Source organism: Girardinichthys multiradiatus, chromosome 23 (genome assembly GCF_021462225.1).
Source record: "Girardinichthys multiradiatus isolate DD_20200921_A chromosome 23, DD_fGirMul_XY1, whole genome shotgun sequence".
In the NCBI taxonomy this organism is placed as follows: domain Eukaryota; kingdom Metazoa; phylum Chordata; class Actinopteri; order Cyprinodontiformes; family Goodeidae; genus Girardinichthys; species Girardinichthys multiradiatus.
In genome coordinates, this window is record NC_061815.1 from 25,301,333 (window position 1) to 25,322,442 (window position 21,110).

At 40.3% G+C, this 21,110-nt stretch overlaps 2 protein-coding genes across 3 annotated transcripts; both read left to right on the plus strand.

The window, feature by feature from the left end:
* Nucleotides 1-190: 190 nt before the first annotated feature.
* klb (klotho beta) lies at nt 191-9,413 on the plus strand. Its single transcript, XM_047352679.1, has 6 exons — nt 191-1,264; nt 3,145-3,658; nt 3,757-4,025; nt 4,125-4,381; nt 6,776-7,707; nt 8,054-9,413. Exons 1-6 carry the CDS (start codon nt 506-508, stop codon nt 8,473-8,475), a joined length of 3,153 nt encoding a protein of 1,050 aa, XP_047208635.1. The 5' UTR covers nt 191-505; the 3' UTR covers nt 8,476-9,413.
* A 3,238-nt stretch (nt 9,414-12,651) lies between these two features.
* Nucleotides 12,652-21,110, plus strand: ube2ka (ubiquitin-conjugating enzyme E2Ka (UBC1 homolog, yeast)). Of its 2 annotated transcripts, none has more exons than XM_047354631.1 (7): nt 12,652-13,022; nt 13,562-13,655; nt 15,292-15,350; nt 15,454-15,536; nt 17,066-17,165; nt 19,640-19,768; nt 19,879-21,110. In XM_047354631.1, exons 1-7 carry the CDS (start codon nt 12,960-12,962, stop codon nt 19,951-19,953), a joined length of 603 nt encoding a protein of 200 aa, XP_047210587.1. In that variant the 5' UTR covers nt 12,652-12,959; the 3' UTR covers nt 19,954-21,110. The 2 variants fall into 2 exon arrangements, with proteins under 2 accessions (XP_047210587.1, XP_047210588.1); XM_047354632.1 differs by lacking the exon at nt 12,652-13,022 and adding an exon at nt 13,374-13,420.

Below are 21,110 nucleotides of genomic sequence, written 5' to 3' on the forward strand. Positions count from 1 at the left end.
CAGTGGAGTATTTCTTCAAGATCAGAGTGCAAGCTAATTATTGACACATGTTCTGTGCAGAACCCCCCGCCCCTCCCTAAAAATCAACTCATTATAACAATCGCAAATTGTAATGATGTGTCATTCTTTGTTGTTGTATTTGCTGGTATAATCAAACATTTCAATTTAGCTTTGTTTAAGTAGGAGTGAATCTGTTGCGGAAGGGCATTACTGGCAACTTGCTTGGATTTAAGTCAACCTTTCCATGTGTGAATGTTATGTCGCAGGGAGGGGCTGAGTGGGAGCAGAAGTACATAATGGGAGAGACAGATAGGGCAGACCGGCCAGGTTGTCAGATAGACACGGCAGCGCATTGAGGCTTCCAATGTCCGTCTCTGTTGGTCCTTCTATTATCCTTTCACCTACCATGGATCTATCAGCTGGAGGGGGATATATTATGGTAAAACTAGCAGCTGACTGACACCTGCTTATTCCCTTCAAAGTGGATTGTCAAGACTCCTTCAGCATGCTGAACCTTCCCTCCCATCCCACACGCCTTTTGGTTTCCCTTCTACTGTCGGTGTTTCTTTGGAACTGGGCAGCCTGTTCTTCTGGGGATGGCAGGAGTATCTGGGAGAGACCTAAATCGAGCCCCATTACCAAAGACCAGTTATTTCTTCAAGACACTTTCCCCCCAGGGTTCCTCTGGGGCTCAGGTACATCAGCCTTCCAAACTGAAGGAGCCTGGAACCAGGATGGGAAAGGCATCTCCATTTGGGACCATTTCACCCACTCCTCCGTCAGTGATCGTTTTCAAAGAGAGACTGCAGATGTGGCAAGTGACAGCTACAACTGCTGGGAAGAAGATGTGGAGGCACTGGGTTATCTAGCTGTGAGATCATACTCTTTCTCCCTCTCCTGGCCTAGACTTTTCCCTGATGGCAATGCCACCGGGGAGCCCAATGCAGCTGCTGTAGATCACTACAGCCGCCTCATAGGGAAGCTCCTGGAAAAGAAAATTAAGCCTATTGTGACTCTATATCACTGGGACCTACCACAGGTGTTCCAGGATCAATATGGAGGCTGGAAAAATGACACGTTAGTGGAGCATTTTGAGCAGTATGCGGCGTTTTGTTTCCACACGTTTGGGAGTCGTGTAAAATACTGGCTCACAATGCACAACCCATACCTAGTGGCCGTGCAGGGGTACGGAAAGGGCATGCATGCTCCTGGAGAAATAGGGGGTCTCTACAGCTCTCTTACTGTAGCCCACAACCTGATTAGGGTGAGTCAACAACAGGCCAGTTACTCAACAACTTTCTCTGTACAGTTTATATGATCACACACTGTATGCAAACTTTGAACTCCTGCAGCTTTATCATTTTATGATAGTCAATGAATGTTTATATCTGCAGAATGGCTGTTAGGTCACAGGACAGTGTGGCAAAGAAAGACTGGATCAGTGGTGTGATACTGACTTTTACAAACCCGTTCAATCCAACATCACTACTGCATACAATTTGGACAATAATTCACAAACATCATCACTCACTTGGGGGTATATCTCCGTGATGACTGGCTGGCTATATTTCTATTGACAGGTTTGTGATAAGTAAACAGGACACTTAAAGAGACACCAGGGTCAAAGTCCACCACATCAGCACTTTTGTGTTGGAGGGAATCTGTGTGTGTGTGTGTGTGTGTCAGGAAGTCAAGGAGATACGCCTCATTAATACTCACTTAAGTTTATGCAATCGAGCACAGATGGTAGGCGTCCAGCTAACACCATAAGCAAATAGTAATTTTCTGCTCCCTGCTACATGCACTCATTAATATGCTGTTATATCTGTGCCTCTACTTTTTTTTTTCCCAATTTAAGATATTTTTTATTTGATCTGTTGGCATGACATCTCAACATTCATAGATTCATTAAATTTTTCTGCACCTTTCTTGAAATGAAATGTTTTAATGCAGGTCCTTATCTACAGTGTTTTGCAAATGTATTCCCCTTGAATATTTTTCAGACTTTGAGACATTAGATTTGCAAACTTCTAAGAATTTTAGGAGATTTTATGTGAGAGACAAAAACAAAGTAGCACATACTGTAATTTTGAAGTGGAAAGAAAATGATACAAAAGTGTTATTTAGATTTTTTTTTATAAATAAATGGCTCCTCTGACCAGCTTCCCTCTCCCTGCTAAAGAAAATCCTCCCCACATCATGATACTGCCTCCATCATGTTTTAACATGGGGATGGTATATTCGGAGTGATTTGCATTGTTAGTTTTATGCCACTGATAGTGTTTTCCATCTGTTCTGACCAGAACACCTTCTCCCACATGTTCCCTGCAAGGCTTGTGGCAAACTGTAAATGGAAATTGATATGGCTTCCTTCCTGCCGCTCCATCATAAAGACAAGATTTTTGAATGGCAAAGCCAACTGTTCCATCAACAGATTCTCCCACCTAAGCTGTGGATCTTTGCAGCTCCTCCAGAGTTACCATGGGCCTCTTGGCTACTTCTCAGCCTCTCAGTTTAGGTGGACAGCCATGTCTTTGTAGGTTTGCAGCTGTGGCAGATTCCTTCCATTTCTGCGTTAAACTTCTCCATAGCTTTAACTCTGACCAATTTGCTGTTCCTTGATCTTCATGATGCTGTTTGTTCACTTTTACTGAGGTTAAATTACACAAAGGTGGACTGTGCTTGCAAATTAGGTAAAACCTGAAAGGAATTGGTTGCACATGATTTTCTTTAAGGGGAACAGAGCAAAGGGGGCTGAGTACAAATGCATGCGATATTTTTCGGATTTATATTTGTTAGTTTTATGAAGCCTGTATCATTTTCTACCACTTTGCAAATGGGCACTAATTTGTGTTAGTCTATCACAAAAATATAAGAAAATACATTAAAGTTTGCATTTGTGATGTGAAAATATTTGTTTAAAAGTTAAACATACTTTTGCAGGGCCCTCTGTGTGTTAATATTCAAAAAGGTACCTATATTTGTTTTTTTGTGATCTCTAATTATTGTTATTGTAATGAAGTTGGCACAGAAAAAGGGTATACAGCCAAAACGCATTTTATTAGTTAAAAAGGGTTTGTACAGTTTTATTACTTAGAGAACAATTTAACAACATTCTCACTGTATTAATACTGTTGCTTTTAGGCACACGCCAAAGCATGGCAGACCTACAACAGTCACTTCCGCCCAACTCAGAAGGGTAAAGTATCCATTGTTTTAGGTTCACACTGGGTTGAACCTCACAGAGGCCAGTCCAAAGCTGCCACTGCTGCACTCTGTCAGCAGTCCATCGAGGCAGTTCTTGGATGGTTTGCTGAGCCTATCTTTGGTGACGGAGACTATCCAGTCTCTCTTAAAACAAAGCATGCGGCTCTCATGCCCACATTCACCCCTGAAGAGAAGCTCTGGGTGCAGAGAACAGCAGACTTTTTTGCTTTGTCATTTGGGCCAGACAACATCCGTCTGGGCCAGAGCCTGGTACACAATGGGCAGCGCATCACCCCAGACCTGCGAAGTCTCCTGGGCTGGATAAAACTGGAGTATGGGAACCCAAGGATCCTGGTGGCAGAGGGAGGCTGGTTCTCTGACGCCAGTGTTGGAAGAGAAGACACGATTGCCATCTATCTGATGAAAAGTTTTATCAACCAAGTCCTAAAAGGTAAGTAGGGAATCCCGAAGATCTAAAATGTTAAATAATACATTTCATTCTTAGAAAATAAGTACATTTAAAAAAAAAACATTTTTATTTTGTTTTAGCCACCAAGTTTGACGGTGTGCAGGTGTTTGGATACTCAGCCTGGTCATTGGTGGATGGATTTGAGTGGAATTATGGCTATGGTATTAGAAGAGGTCTTTTCTACATCGACTTCAATCAACCAAACAGAACCAGGATCCCAAAGACCACAGCTCAGTACTACAAGCAAATTGTCACTGACAATGGTTTTCCAAGCAATGAAACCCCAATAGAGGTTAAAGCTCATTTTCCATGCAAATTTCACTGGGGAGTTGCAGATTCCACGTTGCAGGTAAAATGTGGGATACAACATTAGTTATTATTAAGAAAGCAAAACAAAATCTGTTAAATTGTTTAATTTTTTTCTTATTTTTTCGCTGCTGTTTTTCAGGTCCGGTTCCACCCTTTCTCCCCACAGTTTTCCGACTCTCACATATATAGCTGGAACCTGACAGGAGACGGATCACTGCGTCCAATCCCAGGGGTGAAGCTAAACACCAGACCAGCCCAGTGCACAGATTATCTGGCTATTCGCAGTCATCTCCGCCTGTTTGCATCCACCGGGGCATCTCATTACCGCTTCGCTCTTAACTGGTCTCTGATTTTACCCGAGGGAAGCCGCTCGAGTGTAAACACGGAAGCCCTGAGGTAGAAGTGAGAAACAATCGCACAAACATGAGTCTGGCAAAATTCTGCTGACTGGTAAGGTGAAAACTTTAGCAACACTAAAAGTACTTGAAATAAACTTTATTAGCAGACTAACTCGTCGGCTGAAAACACCTTCTGTTTAGAGTCTGCATACTCCAGTTGATTGTTTTCAGCCAGAGCCTAATTGGCAGTGTTACAAGGTGAGAAATGTAGGATTATCGTACTAGAGACATAAAATTATCGTACACTCGTCATAACCAAAATAACAAGTCTGTTGATGTGTTGAATAGCGTCTAACAGGAACTCGCAGCTTTGTGACGTCAGTACTGAATGGATTTTATCAACATCTGCAGCCCCACAGTGCCGGGCTCTGCTTCTTCTTCTTGTCTTTCTTTCATTCCTCAATCATGGGCGGGCGCAGTGGACTATTCAGCCAATCATGGCCGTTGTTCTGAGGCCAACGCACACGTCACTCGTAGGTCACATTTAGAAAAGCACGATTGGCTGGAATTTCCAGCATCTGTTTCCGAATCCGGACACAGATGCCTTCAGGGTTCACAAAAAAACTCCGACAGACTTTGGCGATAGGCTGATGACGACTGATTACAACCACACATTCACGGAATGGTCAAATTATCGTACATTTGGCCTTTTTTTTTCAGGAATATTGATCGTACAGAGAGCAAAATTATCGTACAAATACGATAATTATCGCACACCTGGCAACACTGCTAATTGGGCACTGGTTTAACCAGTCAGCCAGTACCATCCCCCTGTATGCTGATTGGTTAGTTGGTGTATGTGTGCACATATTATTGGTTTACTTGAGTTTTTTCAGGATTGCTCTTTTTATTTCAATACATCTTGTGTGGTGATTTGTAATGACCTTGAAGAACGCCACAAGCCGAAACGCGTTGGATGGCTAATAAAGTTTGTTCTAACTACTTCAAGTGTTGCTGAAGTTTTCTTCTTTACAGTTCGTTGACCCTCTTTATGCACCTTGGAAGTTGGTAAAGTTGTGCCAGAAACTTTTGCATCTGGAAAATTATGCTAATTAGAAACCTAATGAAATATGTTTTATCACTAACAGATGAAGTGTCTTGCAAAATATTCATATTGCTTTAATTTTTCACATTTTGTCGCATTACAGCCTCAAACCCCTGAGTATTTAATTGTGTTTTAACCTGATGGACTAAAGTAGTGCTTTAATGTAAAATGAAAGTCAGTCAGTCATTTTCTACCGCTTATTCCATAGTGGGTCGCAGGGGAGCTGGTGCCTATCTCCAGCAGTCTATGGGCGAGAGGCAGGGTACACCCTGGACAGGTCGCCAGTCCGTCGCAGGGCAACACACAAACAACCATGCACACACTCATTCATAAATGAAAGTAAAATTAAAAAATGTCTCGCGTGGCTTGCATATATAAAATTTTATTCAGTGCTACCAATTACACTGTTCAATCCAGCAAGCAAAAATGGAAAGAGTAAGGCACAACTGCAATGGCATTTATCAGAGAACCAGCCTAGAGGCCAGTGACAACTCTGGAGGAGCTGCTGGGATTCACAGCTCAGGTAGGAGAATTTGTTGAAAGGACAACCACAAATTGCTCGTTACATATAAATGGCCTTTATGGAACAGTAGTAGGAAGAAAGTAATTGTGGAGTTAATGCGATAAGAATTTCCCTAAAGACTTATCCACCTCAATCTAAAGTATTCGAGCAGGACAACAACCTTAAAGAGCAACCGTTTGATGGTTTAGATCAAAGCAAATTCATGTGTAAGAATGACCGAGAAAAAGTCCAAACCTAAATTTAGTTGATAATATTTGTTGATATTTGAAAACTGATGTTCACAGATGCTTTATATCCAACCTGACTTAGGTTGAGCTATTTGGCAAAGAATAATTTGCAAAGAGTTTAGTCTCAGGATGTTTCAAGCTAGAAGAGGCATACCCTAAAAAAGTTGCAGCACTACTTGCAACAATGGGTGGCTCATCGAAGTATTTTGTCAGGGGGGATGAATACAAATGAGCGGCAGATTATTATTTGTGAAACATTTTAAAATATAACATTTATCTTTTCCTCCCCTTAAATACTGAACAGTTTCCCAGTCTCTGCTGAAGAAAAGCATGCCCACATGTTGCTCCCCACAACAATGTTTCACAATGGAAATAGTGTGTTTAAGGTTATGTTATCTTTTTTGCCACGTTACATTTTTGTTGGTCTATTGGATCAATACATTGAAATATGTGGTTGCAATGTGACTAAATGGAAACCATTTCAAGTGGTATGAATATCTTTGCAAGGAACCACATTTCCCAACAGTTAATACACCCATCCTTTTACTGTACCATCCTGTGTGCAAAAATTAATGCTTTCCTTTATACTTCTAAAAGGTACTACCGCTGTGTGCTGACAGAGCTCAAGAAGCTAAACCTACAACCTATTGTCATCATGTACTACCCATCACACAGAGCTCCGTACCTGGGTTTGCCTGGGCCGCTGCATGCCTCTGGGGGTTGGATGAGTTACGGCACAGTTGAAGCTTTTCAAGAATATGCAGCACTTTGCTACCAAGAGCTGGGAACCTGGGTTCAAAATTGGATCACCATTAATGAGCCAAACAGAATCATAGATATTTATTCCAACATCACAGAGAGGCATCAAGCAGCTCATAACCTGCTTCTAGCCCATGCCAAAGCCTGGAGGTTACATGAGAGGGAGTATTTTGCTGAACAGCGAGCGCTGGTATCTCTTGCTCTACATGCTGATTGGGCAAAACCAGCTAACCCTTTCCTAGAGTCACATACAGCGGCAGCTGAAAGATTTCTTCTGTTTGAACTTGGACGTTTCTTGGATCCACTGCTTGGGACAATAAATGAGAAGAAAAAGGGGAAGGGGAAATACCCCCATGAAATGAGGGTATACCTGGAGGAAAGAGCAAAGGTATATGGCCTCCCTAAATCGCCTCTTCCTCGTTTTACCAACAATGAGAGACAGGAGCTGAAGGGGGCATTGAGTTTCATCGCCTTGAATCATTTCACGACACGTTTAGTTTCTCCAAATCCTCACACACAAGACACCCTCCAAAAGAAACCAGCACCCGATCATGACTGTCTGACCCTTTTAGACCCCACCTGGCCTTCCTCCAGCCAGGGTCAGGCTGTGGTACCCTGGGGCTTACGGAAGGTGCTGAAATGGGTGAATCAGAGGTACGGCAGAACTTTGCCTATCATTGTCACAGCCAGTGGGATTGATGACCAAGCTTCAGTTGAGGATAACCTCAGGCAGTATTACCTCAGGAGTTATCTGCAGGAAGCTCTCAAAGGTGAGCCATGCTGAATGCCTTGTGTAATTATAGGATAGAGGAAAAACATGGACAGTCTTTGTGTTGAGGATGTTGAAACAGTGTCTGTCCCCATAGGTAATACTGGTTTAATGGCCTTATTGCTTCCTATCATAAAAGTCAGACTTAATGAGATTGCATTAAAATAATAAAATCATAAAGCAAGGGAGAGGCAAACACTGAGGCAGCAGCTCTAGTTATGGTTGTTTGTTCATACTTTGCCCGTAATAAGTGTTTTAAGTGGTTTCTCACCATGTTGGATGAAAAGATAAACCCTGAGAATTAGAAAAACAATCAAATTTTTACTTTCTTTTTTCTTTACTTCCAGCTTATCAAGTTGATGGAGTCAACTTGCAGGGTTTCTACATGTGGAAGCTCCAAGATCGGCATGCCCCCGAGTTTGGCCTCTTCACCTCAACCCAGCACCAATCCAAAGCCAAGGCCTCCGTTGCATTGTACAGAGAAATTATCGCTCACAGTGGCTCTTATAACAGTAGCTCGACACAGCCATGCAGATTTACTGAGCAGCAGGAAAAATGTCCAACCTGTGAGTGGATGTTCAAGAATAAACCAATGGTGGTTTTTGGGGGCTGCCTTCTAATAACGTCTGCAATGCTGGCTGCGCTTGTCGTCTTTGTCGTGATCAACAAGAGGAATCAAAGACATCAGACAGGAATGAAGAAGAGGAGAGGAAATCAACGGAGACGAAATAAAGCACCAGCAAATTATTTATGTCCTGCTGTAAGGTAGTAACAGTAGCAAGGACTGATGCTGTAACCTGTACTGGAAAGTGCAGAGAAGAAACATAAAATCAACTTGTGAGTCTTTCATTAGCGCCTGCATTTCTTGCAGTTCCAAATGAGTTTACCTGCAATGTGTCACAAAACATGTCACAACAAATGGTCTCAAACAGAGTCATACTATAAAGAATGTACACCCTCTGTTTAAACTGTTTCATGTTTGTCACTCTGCAGACACAAACTTCAATGTGTTGTATTTGCAATCAAATCTAAAAAAAAAAAAGCACCTTTAAATGCTATCACAGCTGCAGGTCTTCGGGACATCTTTGCACTGCTGGAAACTGAAATGTTTGCCCATTTTTCTAGACAAAATAGCTTAAAAACCCAGTCAGAGTGGATGAAGAGGGTCTGTGAACATACATTTTTAAGTCTTGTCACATATTCTCAATTGGATTTAGTTTTAGAACGGGGCAATGTAAACACATATATGTGCTTTAGACCATTTCAGTGCAGCTTTGGGTTGTAGTTGTTCTTCAAGGTGAACCTCTGCCCTGTCTCAAGTCTTTTGTAGTCTCTATCGGGATTTATTCCAGGACTGTCCTGTTTTAAAATCCCTCTATCTTCCCATGAAGTCTAATCAGCTTCCTTAAAAAAGCGTCCTCACAGCATGATGCGGCCAGCAATGTCTGTCATGTTTTGTATTGAAGTTTGTGCTGAAAACATGACCAAATGTGAAATTGTTGAAACTTTATTATTCGAGCTTTACATTTTTGTGCAATCTCAGAGTACTAGATACATACAAAGTATGTAAAAGTGTAGCATTTAAAGAGATGTTTGTTTTAATTTACCATTGTACAGAACAGCAAAATGTTAACTATACGTGTTGCTGTTTGACAAATCCTAAAAAAAGATTTTAACAGCTTACAATAAACGAACAGTTTACTATAATGAAGACAGTCAATTTCTAAATGTGACCAGGACCTTGAATAATTGTATGAAAGCAGTATATTTATGTCTTTTGTTTAAATTCGATACAAGTCTACATTTTATTGGATGTAGCTCTAGTTTTTATAAAAACAAGCTCGGTCGTCCTTCTTCAGATAGGCCGACAAGCTAATTCTCCTGGGATGGAGCAACACTGCTCCCTGCTGTTAATACATGATTCTAAGATGAAACGATACAAGTCTGTCATTCTGCTTTTTGAAAAAAATAAACATGAAATGCATACCCAGCCAGAGGCACATCTTAGAAGGATTGGATGTAAATGCACCAGTAAAGAATTGTCAGTTAATAGTTAAGGCTTTTTCCTATAGAAAGAGAATTTGTTAGCAGGGCTTTGTTAAGTGTATATGACAGACATGATCCATTTTGTTTCTTGGTTTTTTGCTTGTTTGTGTTAGTTTTTTAATGGATATTGAGATATTAAGTGCTGCTAAAACTTTGTTTAATGGTAAATATGTAATGAAAGTGAATATACTTTGCATAAAATATCTCACGTTTCCAAACAAAATGGTGAAAATTAATTTTAAAGTCTGTGCGATAAAAGTATTTAAAAAAAAAAAGCTAATGTGAATGTGTACTTTTTTTATTAATTATTGTATGTTATTTTACCTAATTTATTTAATTAATAATAAATAAAACAATATTTAAAAAAAAATCCAGTTTGGTTTTAATGTCCGACGTTGAAATGGAAAACATTCTTTGTTTTATCGCTTTTGCTACTGTTATTATTATTATTATTATTATTACTAGTATTAGTGGTAGTAGTAGTAGTAGTGGTAAGGCTGAAACAATTATTCGGATTAATCGTGATTATTCAATTATTGAAATAATCGTCAACTAATTAGTAATCGAATAATTGTTAACTGGAGTATACAGACTCTAAAACATGGCCTTTGAAAGAACATCCCACTTAGAGCACTAATTAGGCCAAAAATCCCCCGAAAATATATGTTTTGCATTTAAGATAAAAAACCTTCTTTGTCCAGAATTCAAATGGCATATTTTAACTTCACCAAAGCATTGTTCATGTTCTTACAAATGTTTTGTACAAATGCACCTTGCAACCTGGAACAAAATGCATTGTTGTTGTTTTTTTTATTTAAAGATTTTATAGTTAAAATGCCATGCTCTCAGCATTGAAATGAGTATTTGCCATTTAAACTGAATTTAAAATACGCAATATATGTTTATTTGTTTTTAAGTTCAAAACCCTTTTTTACCGAAGTATGATAATTTACTAAGAGTATCTCAATAGATAAATCGATTAGTCGAAAAAATAATTACTAGATGCTGCACTAATTAGTTGTAGTAGTAGTATACATTGAAAAATATTAATTTGGTCACTTTGAAATTAAGCTTATGACTGGGTTTGTTTATATTTTTTGCAACTGAAAATGAATAATAATTATAACAACAATACCAATAATAATAATAATAATAAGTCAGTCAGTCATTTTCTACCGCTCATTCCATAGTGGGTCGCGGGGGAGCTGGTGTCTATCTCCAGCAGTCTTTGGGCGAGAGGCGGGGTACACCCTGGACAGGTCGCCAGTCCATCACAGGGCAACACACAAATAACCATGCACACACTCATTCACACACCTAAGGGCAATTTAGAGAAACCAATTAACCTAACAGGCATGTACATAATTTTATAAATAACTTTAGAGTTCTGTACAATCTCAAAACACTAGATATATACAATATATGCATATAAACATTCATATATATATATACACAGGTCCTTCTGTGTTGGGTCTTGAGTCTCTCAACGTTCTCTTCACAATATCCCACAGATTCTCTATGGGGTTCAGGTCAGGAGAGTTGGCAGGCCAATTGAGCACAGTGATACCATGGTCAGTAAACCATTTACCAGTGGTTTTGGCACTGTGAGCAGGTGCCAGGTCGTACTGAAAAATGAAATCTTCATCTCCATAAAGCTTTTCAGCAGATGGAAGCATGAAGTGCTCCAAAATCTCCTGATAGCTAGCTGCATTGACCCTGCCCTTGATAAAACACAGTGGACCAACACCAGCAGCTGACACGGCACCCCAGACCATCACTGACTGTGGGTAGTTGACACTGGACTTCTGGCATTTTGGCATTTCCTTCTCCCCAGTCTTCCTCCAGACTCTGGCACCTTGATTTCCGAATGACATGCAGAATTTGCTTTCATCCGAAAAAAGTACTTTGGACCACTGAGCAACAGTCCAGTGCTGCTTCTCTGTAGCCCAGGTCAGGCGCTTCTGCCGCTGTTTCTGGTTCAAAAGTGGCTTGACCTGGGGAATGCGGCACCTGCAGCCCATTTCCTGCACACGCCTGTGCACGGTGGCTCTGGATGTTTCTACTCCAGACTCAGTCCACTGCTTCCACAGGTCCCCCAAGGTCTGGAATCGGCCCTTCTCCACAATCTTCCTCAGGGTCCGGTCACCTCTTCTCGTTGTGCAGCGTTTTCTGCCACACTTTTTCCTTCCCACAGACTTCCCACTGAGGTGCCTTGATACAGCACTCTGGGAACAGCCTATTTGTTCAGAAATTTCTTTCTGTGTCTTACCCTCTTGCTTGAGGGTGTCAATAGTGGCCTTCTGGACAGCAGTCAGGTCGGCAGTCTTACCCTATGATTGGGGTTTTGAGTGATGAACCAGGCTGGGAGTTTTAAAGGCCTCAGGAATCTTTTGCAGGTGTTTAGAGTTAACTCGTTGATTCAGATGATTAGGTTCATAGCTCGTTTAGAGACCCTTTTAATGATATGCTAATTTTGTGAGATAGGAATTTTGGGTTTTCATGAGCTGTATGCCAAAATCATCCGTATTAAGACAATAAAAGACCTGAAATATTTCAGTTAGTGTGCAATGAATCTAAAATGTATGAATGTTAAATTTTCATCATTACATTATGGAAAATAATGAACTTTATCACAATATGCTAATATTTTGAGAAGGACTTGTATATATATATATATATATATATATATATATATATATATATATATATATGGCAATAATAATAATACGTTTTGTGAGCTGATCGACTTGGATATATATATATATATATATATATATATATATATGTATATATATATATATATATATATATATATATATATATATATATATGTATATATATGGCAATAATAATAATACGTTTTGTGAGCTGATCGACCAATGGGAGGCAGCGTTGACGGTTTGGATCACATGACCCTGTCTCCTGCATGCAGTTTTTGGTATTAAAATGTTTTCTGTTCCACCAACCATTGTGTTGTTGCACATTTGACATGACGGATCCACGTTAATCGATTTCCCCGAGATTAAACCTGCCACCAACATTGGGGACTGACGAGACAGGAGGCGAACGACGTTCCAGCTGATATCGTTGAGTCTGTGCATTAATATATAAAGTCAGGAGCTGTTGTCGGTAAAAGGAGCTAGCGCTAGCTGACTGGTCGGACTGGTGACGAGGCCCCAACCAACCGGACGGAACACTGGGGGAACCATGGCCAATATTGCTGTTCAGAGGATAAAACGGGAGTTCAAGGAGGTCCTGAAGAGCGAAGAGGTTGGTTGTCGTGTTTGCCACTCCAAGTCGGACCTGTATTTATTTCACTTTCTGTGGCTGAATGAGAGTGACGCTGCCTCACTAAAGTGGCTAGCTGTAGCTAACTGAAACGGCAGGGATAATAAGTGGGCACAAACGTCACCTAACAATAATGTGTCACTCTGATGAAGCTAAGGCTGAGGGAGTATTAATTGACTTAAAATGGTCCGACATATTTCAGCTTAGAAAGCGCCTTGAGAGTAATATTAAGTAGGTTATCTTCTGTAGTCGCTAAGCTAGCTGGGGGAACTCAAGCAAATGTTTTTTGGGAGTTGTAATTAAAGCATATTTAACCCACGTGTCATCTTTACCCAACACACCCTTGGAGTCACTTTGAAATCGCTCTTGCACATAGAGCTGTAAGTATGCAACAAGTTGAGGTCAACCTCTCATAATCCTAATGTTGCATGAGTTGGCAATTAATGGTGGATTGTTTTGACAGCATAGATGGTTAACAGCCTTCTGGGTATATGATGTCTGCTCTCTTCCTACTCTTCCAGACGAGCAAAAACCAAATAAAGGTAGACCTGGTGGATGAGAACTTCACAGAACTCAAAGGAGAAATAGCAGGCCCCCCTGACACGCCATATGAAGGTGAGGGGGTTTTAAAGAGACACTGCCAACCTAAACCAAGGTTGCACAATTCTTTTGACAGTGAGGCTACACCAAATTGGTAATGTGAAAGGCTGGTTCTCGGCAAGAGCTGACCTTGCATGGGCTAGTTAAGCACGTGTTCGTACATCAATTCATTAGATTTTTATGGTGTATAGGGTCTTGAAAACATTAAGTAGCATAATATTTGGGCTATATTTACATTATCATAAAAGAAGTTTTCTGGACGGATGACGAAGCCAGTTGTCCAAGTATCAATCAAGGTAGAGCAAAAATGCAGTACAGTATAAACGTGACAGCAAGGCTGTTTGGAAAAGCTTGTTAACTAATGCTGTACAATGCATTAATATAGGGCTGCTTGATTATGGAAAAAAATAATCAGATTATTTTAGTCTGTTTTGAAACCATCATTATCTAAAACAATTATTCACTGCATTTAGTAAAACCAATGTATTTATTGCAGTTGGAGAACAAACATCAAATTGTTCTAATACTTTCTTGTTAAATAAGAGTATGCAGGCTATTGTTTAGAAAATAACCACTAGTAAAATAAGTGATTTTTAAACCTTTTACTGAGTATCAAGTCGTGCAGATCATGTGTTTTTGGATCGCATCTGTGCGACGTGTGAATTCATATACCCGCCAATGTGATGCTTCCTCTTTATGCCAACTTAATTTGAGATTTATCAGTCGGGAGACCTTTCAAAATAAGAGCATACGTGCAAAGCGGAATATGTCAAAAAAATACTATATAGAAAAAAAGAGTTATTTATTTATTTTTTATTCATTTAATTCATTGCAAAGCCCTGTATTAAATCACTATCACCACCATCATTAAACTATCAATGTGACAATATCACCATTGCAAACAACTGCTTGAATAACATTTTTGGATGGCTACAGCATTGCAGTGGCCATGCATTAAATCTCTTCTTGCCAAAAAAATACATTATGCCAGTTAAACATCACTGCCATTTATGCAACACTTTGTTTTCTTAATTATGTGCAGCTGTATTCTTAACTAAAGCTCCACAATGTATTGAATTGTAAGCGTCGTTGCAAAATCCATGTGTGCAGAATCGCAATTGCAACTGCTTGATGCATATTTGGCAAGCATCTTTTAGTTGGCATGCAGAATCGCTCTGCAGGCTACTTATATTTTTGAGCAGTTAGATGGACTTTCATGAGTGATGGGGGATATGAAAAGGAAGATTAGATAAAATGTCGTCTTTGCGATATTCAATAGTATTGCAGTGGCTTGTTAGGAGCTTTGCATTTCTACCAAGCATGCAAAGCTCCCACCTGTGTAGCAACGGTAAATTGGGAAGAGTGTAACTGACCCTTTAATGTACGTAGCACTACAGGTATTACCTGTGATACTGCTTTGGCTTTGCATACGGTTTAACCATTTAAATGGGCTTTTATTTTGAAGCTACATTTTTCCTGTGCTTCTTCGTGACCTGACCGCTTAGCAATTAAGTACTAGTGTAACATCACGGTACCATTTCAGTGTCGTTATGCAGCACTCTTCTTTACCATGTCATTATAAATATTTAGTGTCTTTGTTTTAAATGGCTTAAAAATCACTTTTCATTGTCATTGCTTTTCTTTTTGACAGGAGGTAGATATCAACTAGAAATTAAAATTCCAGAGACGTATCCATTCAATCCACCCAAGGTATGGATTCATTTATTTTGTTAACAATCTTCCTGGTGCCTGAAAAAAATTCCTGTCACTTTGCTAATCCCCACATGGTTCCTTGCTCCTTTCAATACCTCAGGTGCGGTTTATCACAAAGATCTGGCATCCCAATATCAGCTCAGTCACAGGTGCAATATGTCTGGACATTCTTAAAGATCAGTGGTGAGTAAATCAATGCCAAGATTTTCATCTTTCTTCATATTTTCCCCAACTATGCGAGACAAAATATAAAATTGATGCTAAAAACAATTTTGGCTGTTTCACATCTTCAACCCATTAATCCCCTGTGAAAAACATGAGTGAAGAAAACAATTATTACTTAGGGTGTATTCACACTTGCCACTTTTGGTCTGCTTTAAACGGATCAGAGTTCGTTTCCCCCCTTGGTCCGGACCTTTTATGCAGGTGTGAATACACTCAAGTGAACCCTGGTCCGGACCAAACAACCGGACCGAGACCCACTTTTTGAGGTGGTTTTGGATCCCCTTTCAAACGGACTCTGGTGCGGTTCGCTTATGGTCTGAATACGAACCGGCCCCAATCCGAACCAACTGCAGAAAACGTACGTCTCTTTGGACTTAACAAGCCACCGTAGCCGATAGCAAAGGTGTACGTTATACTCAAATCACACCTGGCCAGCTGATTGTTGCAACACCGGGCATGCAGAGCACACCGTCTTCTTCGGCGTTCAGCACACCTTCTCCAACGCCGTTCCAAACTCATAAATGGAACGTCTCAAAGTCTGTGTTGAATGAGCTGCTCTTCAGTCTCACAATAATATTGCAGCTTTAATAACGGCACGAATATGCAGAACAGAGGTGCTGCACGCAGCACGTCTACAGATGTTTTCCTAAATTTCCGGGCCTCTGCTCTGTCCCGCCCCCATCATTTCTGTCCAATGGGAGCAATGACCGTCACCCGCGTGGCTTTGTTTACAAGTAATAGTTCACTTGCAAAAAGTACAATGTGACAACAAACCACACCAAACAAAAAAAACTAAAGTCCGCTTTCCTGGTGTGAATACACTGTCTTTGGCTCATTTTTTGTTCAAGGAATCATGAGGCTGATGTACCATGTAGTTTACAGCAATATAATCGATATATGTAGAACACCTTTTGAACATACATGTCTTCTGTTGCTCCGTCTTTGTCTGCCACTGCAGTCTCTGGTGGAGAGTTATGTGGTCTTGCCCAGGCTCCCATCATATAGTTCAGCTCACTCACTAACACTGGTAGAAAATATCAAAACCTTAAGGGGACAGATGGCCTCAGCTCATGCCAGCAAAATACTCCCCATAGTGAACAGAGCTAGCAGATCCCCTCTGTTGAAACGGTTGATTCCTGTTTGTGAAAGCCACACATGTGCACGTTACATAATAACACAATGGGGACCTCACATATAGCAGGCTTTATGCTCCAAATAATATCTATTTAGTATAATTTTATTTATTTTTAATGTTCTGCTGCTGCTGACATCCTAATTATTGGCGGTTTTAGTCACCCATGCTATAATATTGGACCCGTCTCCACAGTTTGATCATTTCCTCCTCATCTTGTAGAGGAAATTTGGTTTGAATGTGTAACCTGGAGCATGAATGAATTGTATTGTGCGGTGCATGTGTGTGTAAGCATCTGTTTTTGTTTGTTTCTGAACTCATTTAATTTGCTGCTCTTTGTGATGTGTTGTTTCAGGGCAGCAGCCATGACCCTGAGGACGGTCCTCTTGTCATTACAAGCCTTACTGGCAGCAGCAGAACCAGATGATCCACAGGATGCTGTGGTAGCCAATCAGGTGTGTTTTTGTTTTTCTGTATGTTTCTTTAGTTGGCTAAAATTATTTATCGCTGGTGTTAATTCATATTAAAACCTTCGACTACCTCTTGTCAGCATTTTTTCTGTGAAGCTTTTCAGAACAAGCAAAGTTTGGTCATTTATTATTTTCTGTGGCAACTTTCGGCAAAAACTATTTAACCTTAAAATTGTTGTAAAATGCTCTTTAGTTGATGCCACTACACATGCTACACTACACATTTATGTTTGGGTTTGTTTCAGGTTATCATAATGTTGCAGCAGCACAATCTTAGTCTAAAACCTAAAGTTGCAACTTTTTCCTGTTTTTATTTGTCCAGGATTGTACAAGTAAAAGACGTACCTATCTATTAAAGACACGTTTTTCTTGGTATTTGATGACCTAAAAGTTTTTGTTGGAATGTCATAAAATGTTTCTTGAAATTCTATGTTTTCCAGCTGTTCCTCTCTGTTAAACACTTCATAAATGCAAAGCTTTCAGTAACTCACTGCAATACTGACTTGAAGCGGTTTATTTAAAATAGTCCAAGATTCAAAGGTATTATATGAACTGAAATTAGTTCAAGTTTTTATTGAATTCTGACAAAGACTATATCTTTTATTCTCTCCGTAATTACAGTCTTATTGCTCTTCAACTATGGAAGCAAATCGTTACCATATTTCAAATGAAAAAGCATTTTCAGAAATGCTTTTTCATTTTAAGAATGCAGCTGCGTTATTTGACCCATAAATAAAATTAGTAATCAATCATCCTATTTGCATTTTCTTCTTCACGACTGCACATTTTATGTCATAATCAAAAAGAAAACAAAGCAGACATTGCTTTTTCGTTTTTGTGGTCTGCCCGCAGAGTACTGCCCAGAACTCGAAAACGAAAAAGCATTCCGAGCTGCGGGCGCAGAAGAGTGACGTCAGCAGCCGCTCTTCCTCAGCTCCCGCTGACCGAGCTACCCATCTTGTTCGGTGGGAGGCGCTGTGCACGTCTGCAGTGCATTACATTGCAAACGTGCCGCGAAATTGATTGAATTGCAGCAGGGCCGAGCTCAATTTGTGGCAGTGGGAGGCAGAACTGGTAGTTCTGGTGGCAGGCTGTGGCGGAACTGCCACAGCCTGCCACCGGAACTACCAGTTCGCGGCACGTTTGCAATGTAATGCACTGCAGACGCGCACAGCGCCTCCCACCGAACAAGATGGGTAGCTCGGTCAGCAGGGAGCTGAGGAAGAGCGGAATTACATAATTTCATTTATGAGTCAAACAATGCAGCCACATTCTTAAAATGAAAAAGCATTTCTGAAAATGCTTTTTCATTTGAAATATGGTAACGATTTGCTTCCATATTCAACAGGAATAAATATGTAATACATACCACTGGATTGAAATGTTGTTCATTTATTACCCATTATTATGATGGCTTGCTATTTTAAAATTAAGCAAAAGCTAAAAGGTTATTGATCATAAAAGATTTTAAAAATTGATCACAAGCAGTGTTTCCCCTACGAAAGTTGTCTAGGGGGATAGGGCATTATTTTTATGTTTAATTTTGATAACAGCAATATACCACTTAATTGCTTTAATCAATTTCTACATATTCGACAAAACATTTCTGTAGTAAGTATTTAAAGGTAAGCTGAAGGTCAGAAGATAACACTATAATGTCGATCATCAACCTCTGGATTGGGGTGTCCTGGTCCCAAGTGCACTGATGAACACCCTTATGCTTAAACATGGTGTTCATTATGGACAGTCCGTCCATAATGAACTTATGGCACCGTCCAGCACCTCCACTAGGGATGGCAAGAGGGTGTGTGCTCCACAAGGCCAAAACAGCAGTCGGGGGATCTGTTCGCGACCTGAAGGCAGGATGCGGCTGTCTCATCCACTGGGGTAAACCCCAACACGAGATGACTGAGCTGTGCATGCAGGAGAGCCTGATTACTTCTAGTCGATATCTCCTCCCCGTCGACAAACACAAGCTGGTCGGACTATGTCTCCGCTTCCCGCAGAGGAGCTGGAAGAGGGATCTGGGCAGAAGGAAGTCTGGGCGTTGCTGCACAGACTGCTGCCCTCGTGACCTGGTCCCAGATAAGCGGAAGACAACAAGCAAATGTACAGGGATTTGGAAAGTTATCAGAGTTAATTTATGTATAAAACTCATAACTTTTGAGACTAGTGCAGTTCAGTTTACTTTAATCAGTCGTTAATGTATAAGTACTTGAGTGTTTACAAAATCTCTACTCAAAAGGCCTGCTGCATAAATGATTGTCCTATCTTTCCTTTTTGTTTAACTTAAATAAAATGACACGCATGAGTAAACCTCATGGACCACATAACAAAAAAAAAAAGACCTTTTCCAACTTGATATGATCCAAACAGAGACCTCTTTCAGTTGTTAAAAGCTGTCTGCTGAGCCCCCTTTAAATAAATGCTTCTGCTTTATATGTTTCTTTACCACACAGTTCAAACAGAATCCAGAGATGTTTAAACAGACGGCAAGACTCTGGTCTCACGTCTACGCAGGAGCTCCCGTCTCCAGTCCGGAGTACACACGCAAAATAGACAAACTCTGTGCCATGGGCTTTGAAAAAGTAAGTGGACTAGATATATTGTGGAGATTAATTTTTTTTCTCTCCCCTTCTGTGTGTCAGACTACTGCATGTTGCTGCAGATTAAAACCTAGCTTTGTTTTTGTCTCCAGAATGCAGTTATAGTGGCATTGTCGTCAAAATCCTGGGACGTGGAGACGGCAACAGAGCTCCTCCTCAGTAACTGAATTTTGACACCCTTCGTGTTCCTCCTGATCCACACGTCTGTCTTCAACTGTACACACCGTCTCTCCTCCAAACTCCTGCTATCTGAAGGCGAATCCTGCTCGATCCCACCCTCTGTTTTACATTGGACTCATTCCCCTTCTTCCCCTCTATCCTTACCGTGTGACACCTCCTCTGTCACCTCTGCTGTATCACACTCCAATCATCTTCTCTTTCAGCTCATACCTCTGGTTTCTTTAAGGCTAACATTCCACTTAGGGATACAATCAGAAATCCACATCTAACTCCGTCTTTGAAGCAAAGTAGATACCAAACCCTGCCCATTTGTCACTCTTTGTCCCGGTTTTCTGGCTTTGTCCAAAAAGCAGCTCTCCAGCAGCTTATCTTTGCCTATGCAGTTCATTTATTTTCATTCATGCTAACCTTTTGTTGGAGAGGTTCAAGCCATTTAAGGCAGCTTTGTTTTAGTTTTTAGCACCTGATTCTTACTCGGCACACTTTTGGCTTGTTTTCGAAACAGAGATCAAACATCTCGATGAAACTTCTTGATCTCAACTCATCCGGTTTAGTGTGGACACACTCTTAGAGAACAGACAGCTAAGTTAAGGGATCAGTTTTTTGGCATCAACATTGTGCTGATAACTGAGAACGTCTTGCTAACAATGTATTGTAGTGTTGGTATAGTTAATTGGACAGAAAAATAAGCATCAGAGAAAAAACCAATCACATTTTTGTGCTGTCATGGAGGAATTCAGTACATACTGTAGTACAACGTATAGGTCTTCTTATTCTACGTTCTTGAAAACAGCTCATTAAATGTCTTACAGGTGTTCTTGCAGTAGCCATCATGCCAGGTTTTGCCCCCCTCATCAGTCAACGTCTGGCAGCTCCTGTAGGACATTCCTGTCCTCCACTTTTGCCACACGTGGCTTGAAATGACTTTTCTTCATCTGGCCTTCTCCTTTTCTTTTTAAAACACTTTTATTTAGGAACATGGATGCATTTGATTTCTTGTTTTTAATCTGAGAGAAAAGCAAACAAAATTGATGTTCAATACAACCTGTGACAAGTCTAGAAGAATATGACATCTTAATTGCATCAACAGATAAATGTCAATGACCCATCTGTAAATAAAAAGAATAAAGTCTGTGTAAATTAA

Coding starts and splice junctions, on each gene's coding strand:
- klb (XM_047352679.1), top strand. CDS start 506: ATGCTGAACCTTCCCTCCCATCCCACACGCCTTTTGGTTTCCCTTCTA. Junction 1,265..3,144: donor TAGCCCACAACCTGATTAGG/GTGAGTCAACAA, acceptor TGTTGCTTTTAG/GCACACGCCAAAGCATGGCA. Junction 3,659..3,756: donor TATCAACCAAGTCCTAAAAG/GTAAGTAGGGAA, acceptor ATTTTGTTTTAG/CCACCAAGTTTGACGGTGTG.
- ube2ka (XM_047354631.1), top strand. CDS start 12,960: ATGGCCAATATTGCTGTTCAGAGGATAAAACGGGAGTTCAAGGAGGTC. Junction 13,656..15,291: donor CCCTGACACGCCATATGAAG/GTGAGGGGGTTT, acceptor TCTTTTTGACAG/GAGGTAGATATCAACTAGAA. Junction 19,769..19,878: donor GTGCCATGGGCTTTGAAAAA/GTAAGTGGACTA, acceptor TTTTGTCTCCAG/AATGCAGTTATAGTGGCATT.